The following is a 23,727-nucleotide window of genomic DNA, read 5'->3' on the forward strand; positions in this document are numbered from 1 at the left end:
TCAATGGAAACACTCCAAGCCAGAAGATTGGAAAGAAATATTCCCAGTAATGAGAACCAGAGGGCTGTAACCAAGGCTACTTTACCCAGCAAGGCTCTCAATCAAGATAGAAGGCCAAATAAGAAGCTTCCTGGACAAAAGAAGTCTGAAAGAATACACCTCCACCAAACCAGCTCTGCAAGACATGCTAAAGGGGCTGTTTTAAGGAAAGGAAGGAAAAGAGAGAGAGAGAAGAACACAGGTACAATAATGGTAATGAATAAGTACCTACCAGTAATAATCTTAAATGTAAATAGATGAAATGCTCAAATCAAAAGACAGAATAGCTGAATGGCTAAGAAAGCATGACCCACACATATGTTGCCTTCAGGAGACCCACCTCAGGACAAAAGATCTACACAGATTGAAAGTGAAGGGCTGGAAACAAATTTTCCAAGCAAAGTGGAAAAAAAAGCTGGGGTAGCAATACTCATATCAGACAAAATGAAGTTCTAAAAAAGGGCCATAGAGACCCAGAAGGTCACTTCATAATACTCAAGGGAAGAATCCACCAAGAAGACATAAACATTGTAAATATATATGCACCCAACATAGGAGCACCCAAATACATAAAGAAAATCTTAGAGGACTTAAGGAAAGATATTGACAGCAACACAATTATAGTGGGGTATTTTAACACCCCACTGTCAAAAATGGGCAGATCTTCCAAACAAAATATCAACAAAGATATTGAAGCATTGAGCAATACCCTAGATGAAATGGACTTAACTGATATATACAGAGCCCTCCATCCCAAAGAAGCTAAATACACATTCTTTTCAAATGCACACGGAACATTTTCAAAGATAGACCACATGATGGGACACAAAACAAGCATCAACAATTTCAAGAAAATTGAAACCATAGCAAGCATTTTTTCAGATCACAAAGGACTGAAACTAGAAACCAACCCCAAGGAAAGAAACCCAAAACACTCAAAATCATGGAGACTAAATAGCATGCTATTAAACAATGAATGGGTCAAGAATGAAATTAGGGAAGAAATCAAAAAGTTTTTGTAAACAAATGAAAATGAACTTACAACAACCCAAAACTCATGGGACACAGTGAAGGCAGTCCTGAGTGAAGTTGATACAGGCCTACCTAAAAAAGATAGAAACATTTCAAACAAACAACCTAACCCTACGTCTATAAGAACTCGAGGAACAACAAGAAAGACAGCCCAGAACAAGTAGAAGGAAGAAAATCACCAAGATCAGGGCAGAATTAAATGACATAGACTAAAAGCACAATTCTAAGGATTAATGAATCCAGGAGCTGGTTCATTGAAAAGATAAACAAAACGAGTCTGCCTTTAAGCAGACTCATCAAGAAAAAAAAGAGAGAAGACCCAAATAAACACAATCAGAAATGAAAGAGGAGAGATTACAACTGATATCACAGAAGTACAAAGGATTGTAAGAAATTACTATGAAGAACTGTATAGCAAGAAACTAGAAAACCTAGGTGAAATGGACAAATTTCTAGAAAAATATAATCTTCCAAAACTTAATGAAGATGAAGCAGAAAGCCTGAACAGACTAATAACAGCGGATGAAATTAAAGCAGTAATCAAAAAACTCCTGACACACAAAAGTCCAGGTCTGGATGGTTTCACAGGAGAATTCTACAAAGCATTTAAGGAAGAGCTAACCCCCATCCTTCACAGGCTATTCCAAAAAATCCAGAATAACGTAAGACTCCCAAACTCTTTTTATGAAGCCAGCATCATCCTCATCCCAAAACCAGATAAAGACACAACAAAGAAAGAAAACTTCAGGCCAATATTGCTGATGAACATAGACGCTAAAATCCTCAACAAAATATTGGCAAACCACATCGAACAATACATTAAAAAGATCATACACCATGACCAAGTGGGATTCATCCCAGGGATGTAAGGATGGTTCAATATTCGCAAATCAGTGAATGTAATACATCACATAAACAAAAGCAAAAACAAAAATCACATGATCATATCAATCGATGCGGAAAAAGTATTTGATAAAGTACAGCACCCATTTGTGATAAAAACACTCAGCAAAGTGGGAATAAAGGGAGCATTCCTCAACAAAATAAAGACCATATATGAGAGACCTACAGCCAACATCATACTCAATGGGCAAAAACTAACATCTTTTCCACTAAGATCAGGAACAAGACAAGGTTGTCCACTTTCATCACTTCTATTCAATACAGTATTGGAAGTTTTAGCCACAGCGATCAGACAAGAAAAGGAAATAAAAGGCATCCAAATCAGAAAGAGGAAAGAAAACTGTCACTGTTTGCAGATGACATGATAGTGTACATAAAAAATCCTATAGACTCAGCCAAAAAAACTGCTTGACCTAATAAATGAATTTGGCAAAACAGCAGGATACAAAGTCAATATCCAGAAATCAAAGGTATTTTTGTACACCAAGAATGAAACGTCAAAAGCAGAAATCAAGAAAAAAATCCCATTCGATATAGCAAAAAGAAAAATGAAATACCTAGGAATAAACCTAACCAAAGAGGTAAAAGACCTGTATTCAGAAAACTACATAACACTCAGGAAAGAAATCAAGGAAGACACAAACAAATGGAAACATATACCGTGTTCATGGATTGGAAGAATTAACATCATCAAAATGTCCATACTGCCCAAAGCAATTTACACATTCAATGCAATACCTATTAAAGTACCAATGGCATATTTCACTGACATAGAACAAACACTTCAAAAACTTAGATGGAACCATAAACAACCCTGAATAGCTGCTGCAATTTTGAAAAAGAAGAGCAAAGTAGGAGGGGTCACAATACCTGATACTAAACTGTATTACAAGGCCACTGTAATCTAAACAGCCTGGTACTGGCATAAAAACAAGCACATGCATCAGTGGAACAGAACAGAGAGCACAGAAATAAACATAAGTCTCTCTGGTCAATTAATATTCAACAAAGGGGGCAGCAACATAAAATGTGGTAAAAATAGCCTCTTCAACAAATGGTGTTGGGAGAACTGGACAGCTATGTACAAAAACAAAATGAAACTCAAGCACCAACTTACAGCATACACAAAAATAAATTCAAGATGGATACAAGATTTAAATATAAGCTGTGACACCATTAAAGTCCTAAAGGAGAACACAGGCAGGAAAATCTCAGATATTTTACGCAGCAACATTTTTACTGATATGTCCCCTAGAGCAAGGGACATAAAGGAAAGAATAAACAAATGGGATCTCATCAAAATAAAAAGCTTCTGCATGGCTAACAAAAAGAGTATTAAAATAAAAAGAGAACCAACTGTATGGGAAAACATATTTGCCAATGATACCTCAGACAAGAGTTTAATCTCCAAAATATATAAAGAACTCACATGATTCCACTAAACCCAATAAAAAAAATGGACAAAGGACTTGAACAGGTACTTCTCCAAGGAAGACATACAGAGGATCCAGAGATACATGAAAAGATGCTCAATATCACTAGCTATCAGAGAGATGCAAATTAAAACCACAATGAAATGTCACTTCATACCAATCAGAATGGTCATCATAAACAAAGCAACAAACAATAAGTGTTGGAGAGAAAAATATTCTCTCCAACAAGAAATATTCAGAAAGAATATTCAGAAAGAATATTTCTCTCTGAAAATATTCACTTGTTGGAGAAACAACAAGTGTTGTCGAGAAAAGGGAACCCTAGTGCACTGTTGATGGGATTGCAGACTGGTACAGCCACTATGGAAAAGCATGGAATTTTCTCGAAAACTAAAAATGGATCTGCCTTCTGACCCAGCAATTCCACTGCTGGGATTATATCCTAAGAACTCTGAAACACCAATCCAAAAGAACCTATGTACCCCAATGTTCAGAGCAGCACAATTTACAATAGCCAAGTGCTGGAAGCAACCTAGGTGCCCATCAGTAAATGAATGGATCAGAAAACTATGGTACATTTACACAGTGGAATTCCATGCAGCAGAAAGAAAGGAGCTGCTACCCTTTGCGACAGTTGGATGGATCTAGAAAGCATTAAGCTAAGCAAAATAAGCCAGGCAGTGAAAGACAAATACCATATGATTTCAACTTTAACAGGAACCTAAACAATAAAACAAAAAAGCAAAATATAACCTAAGACACTGAAATAGAGAATAGGCTGACAATACCAGAGGGGAGAGGGGAGGGAATTTCAGGGGAAAAGGGGAAGGGTTTACAGGAACAAGCATAAAGGACACATGGACAAAAACTAGGGGGGAGTGGAAATGGGAGGGAGGTGGAGAGGGATGGGTGGGTGGGCTGGGATGGGAGCAAAGGACAGAAAACTGTACTTGAACAATGATTAAAATAAAATTTAAAAAAAGAAAAAAGAAATATTTCACACTAGCCAAAAACCAATAGGGATGAAGCTTATCATCAGACTATTAATAAGAAAGTAATCCAAAATATTATAGATAACGTGACCTTTTGATAAATGTAAAAATAAACTCTAAAGTAAAAACTATTTTCTTTCCCTCCCTTCCTTTTTCTTTTCTTTCTTCTTTCTTTCTTTCATTCTTTCCTCGTCTTCCTTCCCTTCCTTCCCTTCCTTCCTTCCTTCCTCTCTCTCTCTCTTTCCATCCACCCATCCATCCATCCGGGGAAGGAGGGAAGGAGGGAGGGAAGGAAAAGACACACTAGAGTTAGAAAGAAAAACAAGTGAATGATGACCATGGGATTCAGGATGACCACCTTGCACCAGGAAAGGCAGGGAAATGTAAATATGTAAAAATGTAAATTATAATATGTAAATTGTTGGTTAGATATACAGATTAAAGTTACAACTTTTATTTTCACGTGTTCATTACAGTATTATTAGCTAACAACTAACCAAATATTTAAATAAAAGTGGGCAGGATGACAGGGAATACTCACTGACTAGGCAACTCCATATCCAGATAAAACTCATGTTTTAATTCCACGTTTTTATTGCTAAAAGGATAAAAAGGAGACTAGACCTTGGGAGTGTGTGTGTGGCAGGGTGGCGGGGGGACTCAGCAGTCTCCACCATGCCATTCAGTTTATTATTTCAATCTTTATGTTCTTCAATTACAAAAATGTTATTTGATCCTTTTCACCTCTTGACAGACTTGGTAGTCTCCTACTCCTGGTTCATATTTTCACAGTTCCCAGTTGTTTTACATACTAAACATTTTTTAATATTCTATAGCTGACAGTTCAAGTCCCCATTACTGCTTGTTGTCTCTCCTTGTTCTCATTCACAACGTCTTGTTTCTTTGTGTGCTTGTGATCTTTGACTGCGAGCTCTTCGTTTTCCTTTGAGCGGAGCCTGTGCTAATTCTCTGAGTTTGAGTTATGGAGAATTCCTCCAAAGACCATCATGATCTGCTTCTGCCAGCCTCCTGGGGACACTGCTAACCTAGGTCTGTTTAAACTCTGTTTGGGGTTTGGATGACAGAGGTGGTGTGAATTCAGACCATGACCCCACACGGAAGTTGACTTGTGGTTATGTGTGGATTCTTGGCCATCTTAACATTTTTCCTCCACCCAGTGCCAAGATGAAGGCAAGGATGTTTCAATTCCATCTCCAATTGATGGACAGATCAGATTTTTTTTTCTACCTTCCACTTTGCATGTAGCCCTTTGAGTTCCCAGCCTCTAACCCATGGTGGGCAGGTGCCACACCATATTTTCTGAGCCCTAACATGGCATGATTTTGAATACAAAAGCTCAAGGTTTCCAGGATTCCACAAAAACTCTAGGCAAAAAAGTTTTATGTAGTCACTATTTGTTAGGCAACTTTTGAAGGCCCTGGCATCTTCAGGAAGGAAAGCTGCTCCTAGCAAGTTCTTTTTTCTGTCCTCAGTGGACATAACCCTTTATGCTTTGAAAATGGATCTACTTCCTAGAAACAGGCAAAAGCAGGTTGGGATCAAGAGTTCCTGCTTCTGTTTATGTGGGGGCTTCCCAGATGCCTTTGGGGCCAATTCAGGAAAGCATTTTAAAGTAAAGATTTTTATTTTGTAACTATGAATGTAGTTCCTTCAGCTAGAGTTATCATTATTGATACCTAATCTAACATCCTGTCAGAATCACAAGTCATTATTACTTTCTTTTTTTTAATCTTCACCTGAGGATACATTTACTGATTTGAGAGAGAGGGAGAAACATCGACTGGTTGCCTTCCCTACATGCCCCAAACAAGGATTGACCCCGAGATCTAGGTATGTGCCATGATCCCTGACCGGAATCGAACTGCAACCTTGCTGTACATGGGGCGACTGTCCAACTCACCAAGCCACACTGGCCAGGGTACTAGTACTTTCTTAATGACAGTTGACTACTCTTTTCTCAGTACCTAAAATTTGGTTGATAACTGTTGACTGGTAGGACAGCCCCAACTGCGACCTGTATTCACCTCTTTCCTTTTAGCAGAGGTAAGCCATGGGCATAGAATCCAATTTATTTTGAATTGCTGTAGGGAAAATCATCTAGGCTCAATAGAATGAAATGCTATCTTCAACAAGAGGAACATCAGGCTTCCACAGCCATTTTCTCAGAGAAGCACGAGCACTGCATGACAGCTGGGCCGACTCTGCCACTGGACCCTGGATATGGCTTTGAGTGACTTTAAATAACTCACCATCAAGTAAAGAAAGAGGCAAGTAAATACAACTAAACATAATTAAATGCTGCATAGATTTATGTTCTTAAAAACATTATCTGAGCTCAGAGGACAGCACTGGGGAAGGTCATCCAGAACATGTGACATGTAACCCAGGTCTTAAATAAGCAGGTGCTATCAATGGGCAAGTGAAGAATTTCAGACAAAAAGAACCAGTCCGGGCTATAAACAAAGGCCTGAGAGGGCACAGCAGGTTTGGTAAACTGTGAAGGAACCCGAGTCACTGAAGCCGAAAAATGTTTTTTCCAGCTCCCCTACTCCCTTGTTTACCCCATACATTTGATCAGGGATCCATCTATCTAACTCCACACCCTAAGTTACCTCCTAAGTCCTCTCATCTCCATTCCCCATACCATTGCATTAGCTCCCCCATTTTCTGCCTAGGACAGGGCAGATTTCTTCATTGATCTTCAAATCTCCCTACTTCCATTCCAGCCTACATAGTCACTGAAAGAATTTTTCTAAAGCACAAATCAGATCAAACCATTTTCTTATTTAAAATCCCATTTGGTTCTCCTGCATTTGGGAGATAAAAGTTCTTCCTTGGCATGATGTACAATTCCCTGTATAATTGTGGCCCTGTCTACTTGTTTAGACTTGTGCCTGACCCCTGACCCTTCCAGATTCCTCTCTGGCTCTGTGATAGTGGACAGGTTACTAAAGGCAGTGAGCCCACTTCCTCATCTTTAAAATGACATAATAGTTCCTACCCATGTGCTGAGGACTGAATAAAACTAGACATTTAAAACCATTTGGCCTTTATCTTACACATCCCAGAAACTCATTAAAGAATTTGAAACAAGAATGACATGGTTAGATTAGCGCTGTAGAAAGAGAGGGGCATTCATGGGGAAGAACTGAAGGGGCTAACACTGGAGTTAAGGAAGACCACGAGTCAGAGATCAAGGCAAGAAATGAGTGTGTGACACCATGGGGTTAGAGAGGAACAGGTACGATCAGAAGGACTTGGTCCCTAATTGGAAGCAGAGGTGAAGAAAGGGCTGTATGCAGAAGACAAGTGTCAGAGAAAGGCCCTGACATCCTCAGAAACAAAAGCTGTTTCTATCAAGTTCTTACACTTGCTCTCACCTCAGCTGGAGCTATTCTTCATCCTTTGAAATGGATTTACTTTCTAAAAACAGGCAAAATTGAGGTGGGGTCTAGACTTTCAAGAAAAGAAATTAACTATGGAACACCACCTGGGCTGGAGTAAGTGTAGAGTCCATAAAACAGGCGGGAATCATGTATGTGTAACAAGTATTTGCTTGAAAAAAAAATCTAGCCATTTGAGAATCTAACCTTGCAGTTCATCAATCTGTCCAATGGGAAGCGCACAGTTTCACAAGAAAAATCTCAACAAAGCATCAAGACACCCAGTGCACTGACGGATGCTTGACTCCAACAATGCATCACTGCCTTAAACAAATTACCTCCTTATTTACCATTGGTGCCCTGTGTGCAGGACTGAGGCAACAATACTGTCTGCTTTACAAAGCTGTGTTCACATTAACTCTGTTATAAAAAAAGCAGTTCAATTCTGCAGCTCTTCAGTAGAACATATGTAGATAGAAATTTCAAATGCAGATAAAAATTGGATCCATTACACATTATGACTCAATTATGACTTTATACAATGCAATATGGATTAACAATTTTAAATAGCAGAATCACATTTTACATTTAACAAGTATAAATACATTTTGGCATATCATCAGAAAAATAACAAAAAAACTTATTGTAGATACTGAACTATACTATCACTTATAACGATTCCAAGATTTGAGATAAGAATTCCTTGGAAAACTAAGTAATGCACTGCTTTGGTCTAAATTCCCAGAACATATATGGAAGCTGATATTTCACACACTGAACATATTCCTTATACCACATAGTTAAATACCAACTGCCCATTCTACGTGTTCTTGCAGTGTACCTAAAGAGAGTCACTATTTCCTCAAACCACTTAATGATGTATTTAAGCAAACCAGCAAGTTCAAAACCAACAGTATCCCTTAATAAGCACAGATGCTGTGGGTGAGACTGATGCATAGAGCTCTGACAGAGAGTCCAGGAACATTAACCACCCCTGGGCCTGTGAAACAGGGCAGCCCATGTTCCAGGGTACCTTCAAGACCTTCTATGCCCTTTATGCTGCTGCAGCAGACAGATGCAAGAAATAAGAAAGTGAATGTGCACTTGAATGCCAACTAAGGGAGTCACCTCAAATTCCTGCCTAACCCCCATTTTCAGTGATGGACACAGAGGCCGCTATCCTGAATTCTCAGGCACCCCACTTAAGAATTAGGGGTTAGAGCATCTCTGGTTGGCTTTAAGGGAACCACCATCTACACAGCTGCTGTTATATCAGCCTCTGAGCCTCCAGAACCTTTGACTTACACTCATTTCCAAGATCAGAGGTCCCCAACCTCCAGGTTCCAGACTGGTACCACCCAGGCCTGTCAGAAGCCAGGCCACACAGCAGGGAGTGAACTTGAATATAATGGCCTGGAATCATCCTGAAACCATCCCCCACCAGCTTGTCCGTGGAAAAAGTCTTCCGTGAAATCGGTCCTTGGTGTCAAATAGGTTGGGGACCACTGTCCAAGATAACCAAGCAGGCCTTGGGAAAGTGTATGAGCCTTAGGTTTAACCCCAACTACAGTTCATTCTTCTACCTCTCCATTCTACAATACTTCTTTCAGGTCAGTTTTTTTAAATTGCCATTTCTAAATTCTAATTCCATAAGAAACTAGGTGTTACAGCCTTGGGTTTGAGTCTCAGCTCTCCTCTCCTACTGTTGCCAGAATCAGAATTTCACTTCTCTAAGCCTTGGTTTTCTTTGTTGTTGTTTTGTGCTGTTTTGTTTTTCATATCTAAAAGGGGACACTACAACCTGACTTCGAAGACTAGTCAAATTAGATGAATACTTGTACTGCCCACAAAGCATGGTGTGCAGTCTACCTGTCTCTCCTGATGCTGAACCAGTGCTCAGAGGGGGATCTGGACACTCCCCGGGGTCACCTTCACCCAGCAGCCACGGCTCAGGTAGAAAGGCCAGGACTCCTATAGCCACACCCTTCCTTGGAGAATGTTTGATGCTTATCACATCTGGTTATGTAATGGTATCTCCTATGTCTCAGATCAGGTGAGAAGCAGACACAGAAAAAGGGTAAGGTGCTGAACTAATAATGTCTGATCAATGAGTCAGACTTGATCAATGACCAAGAGGTGGTAGTATCACAGATAAATTCAGGGCTGAAGCTTCAACGTTGTCTTCTCCAAGTTTCTAGGGTTCCATGGCTTGTTGCTCACCTCCAAGTCCTCCTATCCATAAACCCCAGGCCTGACCTCCACAGACCTTGGACCCACCCCTCCCTCTCAGGAAGCAGTGAGTGAATGCAGTCTTCAGCAGCCGTAGCACCAGGAGCAGAAACACGGCCAGTAACCGCACCCCGAACCCAGGCAGACTGGATTCTTAAAAGTTGTATCTCTGCATCATGCCACAGGCTGAAGAACAAAGAGTAAGTACCTTTTCCCTTTAGCATGAAGAAAGCTGGGCAGATCAGGGCAACCAACAAAAAAAAACAAACTTCAGGAGTTTCAGCACCACACTAGCTCCAACAGGAAGTAAAGTGATAATAGCAACCACAAGGAGACAGGAGAAAAAGGAGCCATAAACACTTCCAAAGAAGAGAATTTTCCCAATGTGAAATGCACAGATAATTTAATGGAATTTACTTAATTTTCCCCTCTCAGGGTCTTACTTCAGAAAACCAAATTACAAAGTCATCATCACATCCTAGATTTATTACAACTGACCTGCAGGCAAAAGGATAGAACTATTACATAAACACTTCGATTCCATGTATATTCCATGTATATATCTTAAATAGAGGAGGAATTCAAACAAGAATACAGGATAAAATATTCCAAAGCTCCAAGAAGCAGTTATGTTACTGAGCTCCATTTTTACAGACAAATAAGGCAATATCCCTGCACATTAGCTTTTTGATAATTTTTATACATTTTTCTATGGTACAAGAGAAAAATAACCAGAGCTCACAATGTACAGTTCTTACACTATTTTCACAGTTTGTGAACACTATACACCCTTTTGTTTTAATAAAGATACACTGTAATAAACTCCTTGCCCTTAAGTTTATAGTTTATAATAATCTATGATTAATACACTAAAATTTCCTTTTTATGTGGTCATCCACACAATAGAACGGTTAGATTAGCTCCTGGACAGTCAGAATTGCTTTCATCTCCATTTGTATAATGGCGAAGCGACACTATGCTGAGCCAGACAGGAACGGACAGCAGAGAAACCAATTCCTCGAGTCCTTGGGAGATACAGAGGAGGATGGCTTGGTGTGGTTGAAGGAAGACACCTAACAAGGCTTCCTTTCAGAACACTGGGAAGTCTGAGGGTTAGGATGCCGTGGGGGAGAAAATAGGAAAATTAGGCAAGTGGACCAAAGTGATCAATCATTTTTGAACTCTGAAATTTGCAGGGATGTGACTTTAAAACAGCACCATTCTCCCTTGTTTTATAGTGTTTATGACTGTCACTCTGGAGGAGACACAGCCACCCCTGCCACCGCGCAGTTCTGTCATGGTGCCACCTGCCTCTTAAGACCACAGCTGCCTCACTTTCCAGTGTGCCTGAGCCGCTCACAGTGCTGCTGGCAAAGCCTGGTGCTCCGGGGCCTGGGGCCAGAGCACAGCCACAGGAGGCCCTGGCTGACGGGTGAGTGAGAAAGCACAGCAAAGACAGCAGGTTTAAATGGCCTCTAAATCTGCTCTGGAATTGTTTTGGGTTTGGGGGTATTTTTGTAGAATTCCAATTCCAAGAAATGATGGTGACCTGCTAGAGATTTCTCACAGCCGATGAGCTTATCTAAAAATCTGCCATTTCAGATCCTCATTGGGTCACATGTGTTTCCAGAAAGATGCTTCTTCCTCATCACCTATCACATTAGCTGAGCCCCATGTTTTTCAGCCTTTTAAACATTAAAGCCTCTGAGAGATGTGGGGCTAGAAATCCTTGGTAGGGAACATCCCTGGTAATTATAAAGGTTTTTGATACAGAGAAAAAAATGGTGAAATAATTAGATTAAGCAAAAGTCACATAGTGGCAATAGACTACACAGGCAGGGAAAGAGATTCCAAAACTGAAGACCTGGACCAGTGATGGCAAACAACTGACATTTGGTCTTTTGCTGCCTACAAGAAATCTTTATCTATTCAGTCAAGGCACATTGCTACTAGCTCCTTCTCCCTGGTGGTGAGTTATGATGGCAAAGGCAGCAGCCTCGGGACAGAGGGGAAATACACAGCTGCTACAAGTTGCTTCGGATAAGATACTAGAATTAAAAACATCTGTAAACTCTGCCCTCTGTACTATTTTTTTTCTTTCAGTCCTGGGGGTTTGTGGCAGGCGGAACATCAAGTTGGCGGCACACCAAACTCTGAGTGAAAATTCTTAGGATCAGCACCTTCTTTGACAAGTGGCAGACTCCTGAGTCTTCCCAGTGGAGAGTCGAAGGACTGGTAAAGGAGAACACACATTCTGTCCTGTCTCAATATTTTAATGTTCACCTCTTTGAATGCAACGTGATTTTTGGTAAAGGTAAATTCATTCTAATTTAATATGATATTTCAAACAGGAATTTGGCTGAGCACATCGATCCCCAAACATCGACTGTGACTGTAAAGCAACAGAAGTCAAATCAGTAAATCTATTGCACTTGGTGAAGAAAGTAAATTCCTCCTTGTCTCCCAGCTCTAGAAGGCAACGTGTCTCATCGGCTGTGCAAGCTCGTCTCACGCCAGCCCGTCTCTCTGTTCAGACATAGTACATCCATCCCTGCATTCTTCCAGTATTTGGAAGTCTGGCAAAATACCACTCCAGTAGCTGCGTCTCCAGGTTTTGAGTCTAGAAATGAATTTAAGATGTGATCTAATCACAGTCAACAAGTTGATCGTACTGACTTCCACATTTCATGAACATGTTCATCAGGAAAGAGCAGGATGAGGTTTCTCTGACCAGCACTAACACTGTATGACCAATTGGGTGTTTCGGGGATGCACGTTCTAGGTGACAGGAGTATACAGACATGATGGAAACGAACACCAATCTTATTGCACATGGTGTCTGGGCGAGCAATAAAAACACTGTGATACAGGGTTAAAATTCTTTATGTCTTGCTTCCTCTCAGCCCTTTTTTCTAGAGTCTGACTTAGCAGCCGTATCAATCGACATACATGGGAGAGCTGGGAGTAGCTGGCATTTGATCCAGGATTTTACAAACATAGCTTGCAACCTCTACGGTACGTTCTTCATACATTAAAATAAAGGGATGTTTCTGCAAGAAAATTGAAAAAAGAAAAGAAAAAAAGTATCAAAATTTGTATTAGAGCCCACATCGAACTTTTCCCGATTTTGACACAACATAAAAACAAGGCTCCCAACCACCCAAGGCCGTAAAGTGCTCCAGCTCCAGCTTAGAGAGGCAGCCCAGCCTGCAGTGCAGGGACATGTGTTCATGGGTGTGAGTGTGCCCGGACACAGTGCACAGTGCTGGGGCTGGAGAATCCACCCTGGGCAGGCATGGGGTCTGGAGACCAATCCATATCCCCAGTAGAATGTGTGGAGGCAGGGAGCACGCCTGTTCCATAGCCCAAACACAGCTGGAGCCTCTGCCACCATCTGAGAACCAAACTACAGGAGTACCAGGGGCTAGTCTTGGGGCACAGGCATCAACTCCAACTCCCTCCCCCCAGGCACAGAAAGCGAATCTTGAACAAAAAAGATACAGTTTCCATCCTTCCAACCCCCAGGCCAAAAGAAGGTCAACAGAAACGAATCCTATGAATGTCTGCACTACACTCTCCAAAGCCTCAAGACCCCCATCTGCCTGGTACTCTTTCTCTATCAATATTTTGCTTTCCTTGCTCCTCCAAGCATACTGACTGAGTATCTTTAGTCATGGCTGGGGCTGACGATAAGTCTGATCTAACATCCCAGAGAGCTAGAAGCAAATTGTGACAAACAGGTGGATTTTTCCTTAAAATATCCCCACATTATTACAGCACCGTCCTTTCTTCACAGCCAAGACCAATGCTACAACCAGGTGACTCCTTAAAATGCCTGGTTCTTCGGCAGGGGTGAGAACTTTCAAAGAAATGGGAATTGGCTGTATGATCTACATTTGTATGACAACATTTAATTAAGGCGGAATAAGTACCATAAATTCTCATGGACATATCACGAATACATAGCCTGCGCAGTAAAAAATGGCTCCTTAAAAGTGGATACTAAAATTCTTCACGGTAATTTTTATAATGTGTCAAAGCCAAAACTTTCCATGAGAATATAGCTAGTAAATTAGTAAGAAAATTACGACAAATTTTCTCTTTCCAAGTATATGTTTCAACACGTTCTAAAAAACACTCAATAAGGTCAAGATGTCTGTGACAGAGAGGCCCACTGCTTGCTAGTGGCCCAGCATGCTGAGGGGATTCAAGGATGAGGAAGGAGCTAATATGCCCAAGGTCTCACACTCACCAGAAGTTCTTTATACTTTGGCCTTTTGGATTCATCCTTTGTAAGGCTAAAATAACATAAAAATAACATTATTAAAATAAAGACACATTTACTCCAAGTATCTTTTCTCACAAATGAAATACTATAGAGTCAAGTAGTTTTTTCCTTCAGATACAAAGCAAATAACCTGCCAAACACAGAAAACACAAAAAATTAGATAATGTATAATATAAGAATTTATCCTGAGGCTATGCAGTATAGGAACATTACAGAAAAATTAGAAACAAGGTAACTGTTGATAATTAGATTAATTATGGCATAGCTGCATCAAAGAATACTAAATATACTCTCAAATATATAAGTATGTATAAGTATATAATTAAATATGTGTATTTCTGAATATATACAAATGTATTTATAGAGGTACCACCTAAGAGAAACCGGTAACCTGGGAGGTCAACTATATATAAACCTTATTAACTTATCCTTAGATTAAAAAAAATTTGCACACTCTGAATCTCAATCCTGTGTTCTTTGGTCCAAAAGTTTACAACCGTGCAGCTTCAATAAGGACTAGGTAAAAACTTCCGCTTGCTGACATTTTCCCCTGAATTCTATCCTGTCTAATTAATGTTGCCAGAAGTATTTTCATCTATTTGTATTTACCTGATCTTGGACCATGTCTTAATTACCACTCTCCTCCAACCTCAATTAAATTCATTTTTACTATCAAAAGCTAGTTAATGTTGGCAACATAGTTCATCTACTTCTAACCTACTTAGGGAAAACAACGGGACATTAATAACTAGAACCACTGTCTATGGGACAGGACTGGCATGAAAGGACACAAAAATATAAAAGTACTACATATATAAACACAATCAGTAAAGAGATTGAGAAGTTCAGAAGAAAGCAAAACTGGTGGACAGAGAGAGGAAGGGAGAGGGAGAGAGAGAGAGACAGTGAGTGTTAGTTTTGTTGTTCCACTTATCTATACATTCATTGGTTGCTTTCTGTGTGTGCCCTGACTGGGGAACAAACCCACAACCTTGGCATATGGGGATGATACCTAACCAACTGAGCTACCCTGCCAGGGCCTAAAGGGGATCATATTAGATATGATGTTCTATGATTCTCTTAACCAAATATTTCATTAAAATAGAGTATATAAAATGATCAATTTATGCAAAATATATAAACTGCAAATATGAGTGCCAATTAGTAAAAACATTTTTTAAAAGAGAAAAAGTAGACAATTTCAGTCATCTTTATGGCCTTCTTCTGACTAGAAAATCTTGAGTAATTCCTCTTCCCTCTGAAAACCAGCACAAAAGTAGAATTTAGTTAAGGAAGACGAAAGAGATTTGCAAACTAGAGTCAAACAAGTGTTTTCTGATTATGTAAAAAGAAAGCAGTGCCAGACAATGAGATGTAAGTTTCATAGGACCTAAAAAGAGAAGAGAGAAACAGCAGTCCTAGAGAGAAAAAAACTATGGGAAAAACAAAAGCATTTTTAAGAATGTAAAGAAGATATATTAAACACTCTGGCTTTTTGCTCATAAACATATGTTTAAAAATCATGGTGGGTAAACAATAATTATTAAAAATAGTAAAATAATAACAAGCAGGTTTTATTTAAAATACAGACTGAAGTAGCACAAAGCATGACTATTATTATCATATCTGCATATATTATTCTTACCTGCTACACATATTCCTGTTAAAAGGTGACCAGAACATTAACAGGTGTGGGGTCCACCTTCCTTGAAATAAGGTTTCAGAGAGCCAATAATATAGTTCAACCAACTGATCTTTGGGCCTGAATCCACTACACATACCCAGCCATGTTATATGTTATATCAAGCAGAAATCCACCCCTGCAAGTCTGAATGGGAAAGATCTCGACTTGGTAAAAGCTTCCAAGCAATCATCTCACTGTTAGAACCACACCAGAATAAAGTCATCCGTCTCTCCTAGGCTGTACTCCTTGTACAGCACACTAGAAACCGGAGGCAGAGGCTCTCTGTCGCCCACATCTGCTTTTAACAGCACCTGAGCAGTAGAATAAGAGAGTACAGCCTCTCCAGGCCAGTGGGAACCATCCAAATAGCCACAGTGAGCCAGAGTCCCAGCTCAGAAGACAGAGGGATGTGAAGAAGGCTCTCTCCTCCAGGGTAAAGCACCAGTGTTGCTCAGGTTAAGTAAATCTCACTGTTCTCAATGCACTGTTCTGAGTATTCATTAAGTCAAGTACTCACCACAAGTTGACAAAGTTGATGAAACTCGGGGAGAATTCCCTTTCCTCCGAATTACTCAGCTGTGGAGGGTCTCCTTTCACGACTTGTGTTAGCTGATCAAATACACTATTCCACTTTGGATAAGGAAATCGGCCTGTGGCCAACTCGTACTAAAAAGAACACAGAGGAAAAAGCAAAACACACTAAGGTATTATTTACTACTCCTCACTGAAACCGCCAGGTTGAAAATCTAAACTCCAAGCAAAACTCTCATAAAAGCCTTGAATCAAAACCATGTAAGGTTAAGTTGGAACCTTCAGAATTATTAAGACTAAATGGAAGTGAAATTAGAATCGAGATAATATAAAGGATTCTTATCAACCAAATTCATGAAGTGGACTAAAAGAAAACACGAAACTTGAGCCCAGACAGCCCCACAATGCACGCTCCAGAGCAGTGTCTGGTTCTGACTCCGCTGCATGTAGGATGCTGGAAGGCTCGATTTAGAACTATTTTAGTACAATGACTGCACAATTTGTAGTCATCTCAGTGGAAGGCCATGTCCAGAACAGTGGTCAAATGCGTTTTTAAGGTAAAAGAGCATTCAACATACAAACCGCCCTATGAGCTCAAAGGAAACAATGTGTATATCCTATTCTGCAGCCACTCTGAAGTTACTACAATTTCAACCACAGCCAGATATAACTATTACTGAAGAAACCAAGTCAGAAGTACATCCTTCACCGTGAAGCCCAATAATGATGCTCAAGACAGTATCTCTAAATCATACCCAGCCAGACCTGAGAAATGTTACAGATGTATGCCCCAATATGTAATGGGTCAAAAATATTTGTGAAATGTATTCTTATCTTCCTCCCACTGTCCTGAACATAATGAAAACCTACACACGTGCTTTTTTCAAGAACTGTATCTAAATCTACATCATGGCCTAAATGAATGCCATTTTCTGCACACTGACAGGTGTTTGGTGCCATAATATATGAGACTAAACTTATTAGAGAGGAAGATGGCATACAACAGGGAGCACCATCTGAGAAAACAGTTTCAGAGTTTCTCCAGCTCAGGGCTGATTCTTGTCAATAAGCCAAATACTAATTTTATACAACAGAAGGAATGCTAAAAAGATGGTATGGAAGGGGTGCTTCTCTTCAAAATGACTCCCTCAGCTCATTCCTGTCTCAAATTACATACGCACGAGTAAAAGAACAGGCATTCATGCACACATATGCAGAAATCCCTTGCTTTGCCTAAGGTTTCTTTTTAATGAAAATGCAAATGCTTGAGAAGAAGTAAACTTTATTGATTCTTCACAGCATCAGGAATAACTTCATTAGATTCATCTCTGAGAACAGGTTTTAAGAAAAAAAGGAATAAAGTGAAGGATTTAGGACCCTAGAAATTAATCTCGCACATTTCATAATTTTATAAGGCTATCCATATAAAAAATAAATTATGAAGTAATTATGAGTAAGTTGCTTTAAAAAAATTTAGCCAAATGTACTATAAAAACTTGCTAAAATTTTTTTCTGTTTAAATCTTTCACAGAACAAAAATTTGTTTTTATAATGAAGTAAATACTTGCTTTTTAAACATAACTGTTTTGGACAAAGATAAATATTTCTGAATCTTTTAATGTTTTATATGCAAATAGTTGCCTCAGCTAAAAGCTACAAGTCTTCTTGCAGTCTTTGGGGCGAGTCACCAGACCTAAAGATACCCAAGCTTCATGCTGTTTTCTGACTGAAAAAGAAAGGATTCCTCCTCCATTACTCAGGTGGCTTCCTCATGGAAAAGACTCCAGAAGGTATCCCCCATACTTGCTCATGAGAGAAACTAGAAGGGGTCTTCTGCAGAGGTGAGCTATTAGCCTTCAAGTCTCCATGCAGAGACTTCATCGGACTGGCAACATGACTCACAGAGAATAACTAACAAGGAGAACTAATGCAGCCCCATCTAGAGATGGAAAACTCACACCCAATGTAGTTACAGCTGTAGAAGCTGTCCAACTCAGAAAAATGCCATCAAGCCTGGTAAAACAGCAAGCACAAGAAAATAAATCTAAAACTTCAAAACAAAATTTGGTATTAAGGAAATAAGGAAATAAAGATACTTTTTAAATAGAACCAAAATTTCAATATAGTCCACAGGTGAGAAGAGTTTATTTAATTGTGCTTCATCAGTTGTGAATTATGGTAGATTTCTTACTATTCTTTCTCCGTGTGGTCCTAAGGTAGAACTTTCATTTAGAATGGTCACCTAGGCAGTGTCTGTTTCTCCACTGAATTACTTTCAGCACAGTTGTTTGTGACTTTCCCATTCACTGAACAGAAGACTCGAGTAGCACTACCGTCACACAGATAAATGGGCAGACCCGACACACACTGCGCACGGGCCTACAGGACACACTCCCCTTGACTGGAGGTGAGGGGCCTCTTAGCCTTCGCTGTGGCACTGCCTCCACAGGAGCTGCCCTCCATTCTTGCTCTCAGGGCGACTGCTGGATCCTACCTAGTATGTGTGACCAAGGGACCCACAGTGCCGACATTACAGAGCCCAAGGCACTTCATCAAATCTTGAGGGAAATAACCAATTATGGTTTGATGTATAAGATATAAAACATCATTTTTTCCCAACAACTAGAAGATGTAGTCCCTGTGATTACAGCCATGAGTGGGAAAAAAAGAAAACAGGTAAATAAAATCAAAGACTAGAAGAGATAAGAGGCAGTTCTTTACGAGGGGTGGAAAACTGACTAAATTTTCTTTCACTTCCAAATTTATTACACTACTGTGATAAAGCTGAGTCAACATACACATACCAATGTGATCCCCAAGCTCCAGACATCAGAGCGGACATCATATCCTTGTCGTGATGCACTTGGGTCTATTCTTTCAGGCTGGAACACAAAGAGAAGTCATGATCATTAACTATTCAAACCACCAGGGAGGAGAATGGGAGCAATAGCTGGGCAGTAGCCAAAACACCAGCATGCTCCCTAGGAGAATCCATGTCTGAGGTCAGATCAGCAGTAAGGAAAGCCAACATTACAAACAATCAACAGGGGAAAAAATCATCAATGGCTTCCTCCATAAAGGGAATACAAAGCAACTCTACTAATTTCCTGCCTAATTACTCATAAGCATTTACAAACCTGAAGCTGGGAACAAGGGAAAGATAGGAAGAAAACTGGAAAAATGTGAAAAATAAATTGCAGAGTCAGTTTAGTAGCAAGTAGTGGTCCACAGGAAGAAAAAAAAAAGACTAACTCTTCTCTGTTTCATGAATAAAGCCATACTGCAATATATTGGAGACATAAAAGCAAGTATGAGCAAATTTATTATAATTATTTTATCCATTCTTCATCATAAAGCTAAATCTATCATTGTATATATCTAGTAGTCATTGTTAATAAATGAAACATTGCCAACATAGTAATATATCATCCCATCGTTTAAATAACTAAAATTATTTTTAGTAATTTCTGTGAAGGGAGCATCTTCACATGTCCTTGAAATGGGAGACCCTTGTCTACAGAAGTGTCAGGGATGAAGAGAAAAGAGAGCTGGCATCAGTGGCAGAGCAGACAGTGAGTCCTGAACTGAGACTGAGAGTAACTGCTGTGGAAAGACTCGTCTAGAGGAGCACAGGAGCTCATGGCATTCTGTTCATGGCCTGTCGGCAACAACTAGTTTGAAGATCTCTGTATTTTGTTTTGAAACTGAGTACAATGGCTGCATAGATTTTCATTGTAAGCTATTTACTTTGTTTTTAATTACAAATACATTTATTTACCTGATAAGGTACATATTACATAAAAATCCCAGATAGTTGACCAAGAGAGAAACAGCAACAGAATATACATTCTCACAAATACAGACCATGTTCTGTGCCATAAAACACACCTTATTTTTAAAAACTGAAATAATGCAAAGCATATCCTCAGTCTACAAAGTAAATGAAAAATAAATAACAGAAAGACACCTGGGGAATTTCCAAATATTTAGAGACTAAACAACATATTTTTAAATAACACATGGAACACAGACGTCTAAGAAAATGTAAAAAATATTTTGAAAATAAAAAGGAATAATTGATCAAAACTTGTGGAATGCCACAAAAGTAGTGCTCAAGGGAAACATAAGCACTAAATGTATTTATTACAAGAGAAGATGATTGAAAATTAATAATCTAACTTTACATTTTTAAGGAATTAGAAAAATAACAAATTAAACCCAAAGCAACTAGAAGGAAGATGTAATAAAAACTAGAATGGAAATACGTGAGATCGAGAAGGAAGAAAACCACAGAGAAAAATCAACAAAACCAAAAGTTGATTCTTTAGAAAATCAAGAAAATAGACAAACCTTCAGCTACACTGACCAATAGTAAAAAAGACTCAGATTATTAAAATCAGAATGAAAGAGGGGATGACTACTGACCTTACAGAAATAAATGAAATGGATATATTCTTCCAACATGAAAACCCACCCAAAATAATAAATCTGAGAAGCCTTAAAACTATTTTTCCAAAGAATTTATTAATAAAATCTTCTCATGAAGTCTAGACCCAGATAGGTTCACTGGTGAACTCCTTCAAACACGCAAGGGAGAAAATAACACCAGTCTTACACAATTTTTCCCCCCACAAAATAGAGAAGTAGGGTACACCTCCCAACTTGTTTCATGAGGCCAATATAATCATTTATGAAAACCTAACAAAGATATTATAGCACAATAATCCCTCATAAATACAAATAAAAATTGTTAACAAAATATGAACAAATCTAATCCAGCAACACATGAAGAGGTAATATATCATAAAAGTTGAGTTTATCTCAGGAATACAAAACTGGCTCGATATTTTAAAATCATTGTAAGGTATCACATTTACAGGATAATGGAGAAAATCATATTATCATCTCAACAGATGTAGGATCAGCCTCTGACAAAACTCAGTAATAATAACAACTCTTAGTACACTAAGAAGCGAAGGAAATTTCATTCCATAAAGGATATCCAAAAATAACCTAAAGCTAGCATGATACTTGGTGGTAAAATATTGAACACTGTCCTTCCTAATAAACATATTGGGACAAAGCACTTCCTAATTGATATATTCAGCATTACTGGAGGTGCTAGATAGCACAGAAAGGCAAAGAAACACAAAACACTGCCTTTATTCACAGACATTTGAATTTCTACAGCTGTCTACAGAGAAAGAGCCCTACTAAAATGAATGGTGGGGCCAGAAAAGTGACAGGACACAATGTAAAATATGAAAGTCAGCTGCATTGATCTATGATATCAAAGTAGTAGAAAATATATTTTTAGTTCCATCTATAATAGTAGCATCAAAACACATGAATTTCTTAGGAATAAACTTAAAAGGTGCAATAGTTCCACACTGAAACTATAAAACATTGCTGACAGCAAAAAGACTTAATAAATGGAGAAACAGAGCAGGTACTAAAAAACACAGTTGCATCAAAATATCCACAAGTGAATGGATTAATAAACTATGGTCTATCAATACAATGCAAAACTTCTCAGCAACAAAAAGAATGAACTAACACATGCAAGACTATGTACATTTATATGAAACTCTAGGAAAAGCAAATTGACAGTGGCAGTAAATAAAATCAACGATCTTTTTTGAGTGATAGACATGTTTTATATCTAGATAAAAGAGGTGATTACATGAGCAAGTACATTTGTCAAAATTCAAACTGTATGCTTAAAATGGGTTATGGTGGTAATGTCATTCTGAAACTGTAATTGTTTATGGCACTAAGAGTTGGAATTTCTAGCATACCAGGTATGTCCAGAAAGTATCCAGCCATGTACTATGAAAGAGGCATTTACTGAAGAACATAGAAGCAACATTGTACATAGGACAATGATGCCTCAATCTCCTTCAAAGTGGGCACCTTGGGACCTCACACAGTTCTCCCAGTTTCTCTTCCACTTTTCAAGACACTCTGCAGAATCTTTTGTTGGAATTGCCATCAGCTGCCCCGTTGTATTTTCCTGAATCTCATCAATGATCTAAAATCTTTTCCCTTTCAAAGGTGATTTTAGTTTTGGGAAAAGCCAGAAGTTGCAGGGCACCCAAATTGGGCTGTAGAGGGGCTGGGTCACCTGGGTAATTTGATATTTTACCAAAAATCTCTGCACAAGACATGATCCATAAATGGGCATGTTGTCATGATGAAGCTGCCAATCACCAGTTGCCCACAGCTGCCACTATTTTCATCATACTGCATCTCTCAACCATTGAAGAACATGAAGGTGGTACTCCTTATTAATGGTTAGGCCTAGAGAGGCATACTCATGATGGACAACATATTCCCAATCAAAAAACACAGTTAACATGGTCTTGATCTTGCTGTGACTTTGCCAAGCTTTACTTGGGTATGGAGAACCACATGACTTCACATGACTTCCACTGGGACAACCAGCCTTCCTTTCAGGATTATAGCCATAGACCCATGATTCATTTCTGGTTATGACCTTCTTCAGGAAACCATTTCACTGGGTACAGTTTGAATCAAGCCATTAGTAATTGCAGCATGATGTTTCTTCTGCTCTGGTAGCAGAAGCCACAGAACAAATTTTGCCATGACACATTTCATGACAAGATCCTGCGTCAAAATCTCAGACACGGTAGTCTTCAGAATCCCCAGATCAGCTTCTAGTTCTCACACTGTCAGTCACCGATCTTTGTTAATTGCAGCCTGTACATGTTCAACATTCTCAGGTGTTCTGCTTGTTACAGGCCTTCCAGAATGTGGATCACTTTCAACAGATTCCTGGCCATCTTTAAAACATTTGTGCCACACTTTCATTTGCACTGCACTCATTACATTGTCTCAGAAAGCCTTCTGAATCATCAGGATAGTTTCTGCGGAAGAATGTTCAAACTTAACACAAAATTTGATGCAGACTGATTGCTCTATTCATTCAGTCATTTTGAATGCAACAGGCACACAGTACACATGCTCACTCAGTGGGGTTTCCCACCCCCACTGACTAATACAGTGAAGTCATCATTGTTCAACATGTGTATTCCAATCCACTCTCCTTGGCTGCCAAGTTACATTGATGTTTCACAAACTATTCTCATTATATTAACAATGGCTGGACTTTTTCCAAACAGACATCATATGTGTGTTAGGAAACTTACATAACTCCTGGAAATAAGTCAGA

At 39.1% G+C, this 23,727-nt stretch overlaps 1 protein-coding gene across 2 annotated transcripts in view; it reads right to left on the reverse strand.

Moving 5' to 3' along the window:
* Positions 1–10,418: 10,418 nt before the first annotated feature.
* The window catches only part of MAP2K4 (mitogen-activated protein kinase kinase 4), a 111,957-nt gene continuing 98,648 nt past the window's right edge, over positions 10,419–23,727 (reverse strand). For both annotated transcript variants that reach the window (XM_028534151.2, XM_028534152.2), the window contains 4 exons: positions 19,340–19,417; positions 16,522–16,670; positions 14,285–14,330; positions 10,419–13,082 (listed from right to left, as the gene is read on the reverse strand). In XM_028534151.2, coding sequence (XP_028389952.1) covers positions 12,969–13,082; positions 14,285–14,330; positions 16,522–16,670; positions 19,340–19,417 — 387 coding nt within the window. In that variant the 3' untranslated portion in view covers positions 10,419–12,968. The remainder of the gene's footprint in view (positions 13,083–14,284; positions 14,331–16,521; positions 16,671–19,339; positions 19,418–23,727) is intronic.

This window comes from Phyllostomus discolor, chromosome 8 (genome assembly GCF_004126475.2).
Source record: "Phyllostomus discolor isolate MPI-MPIP mPhyDis1 chromosome 8, mPhyDis1.pri.v3, whole genome shotgun sequence".
NCBI lineage: Eukaryota > Metazoa > Chordata > Mammalia > Chiroptera > Phyllostomidae > Phyllostomus > Phyllostomus discolor.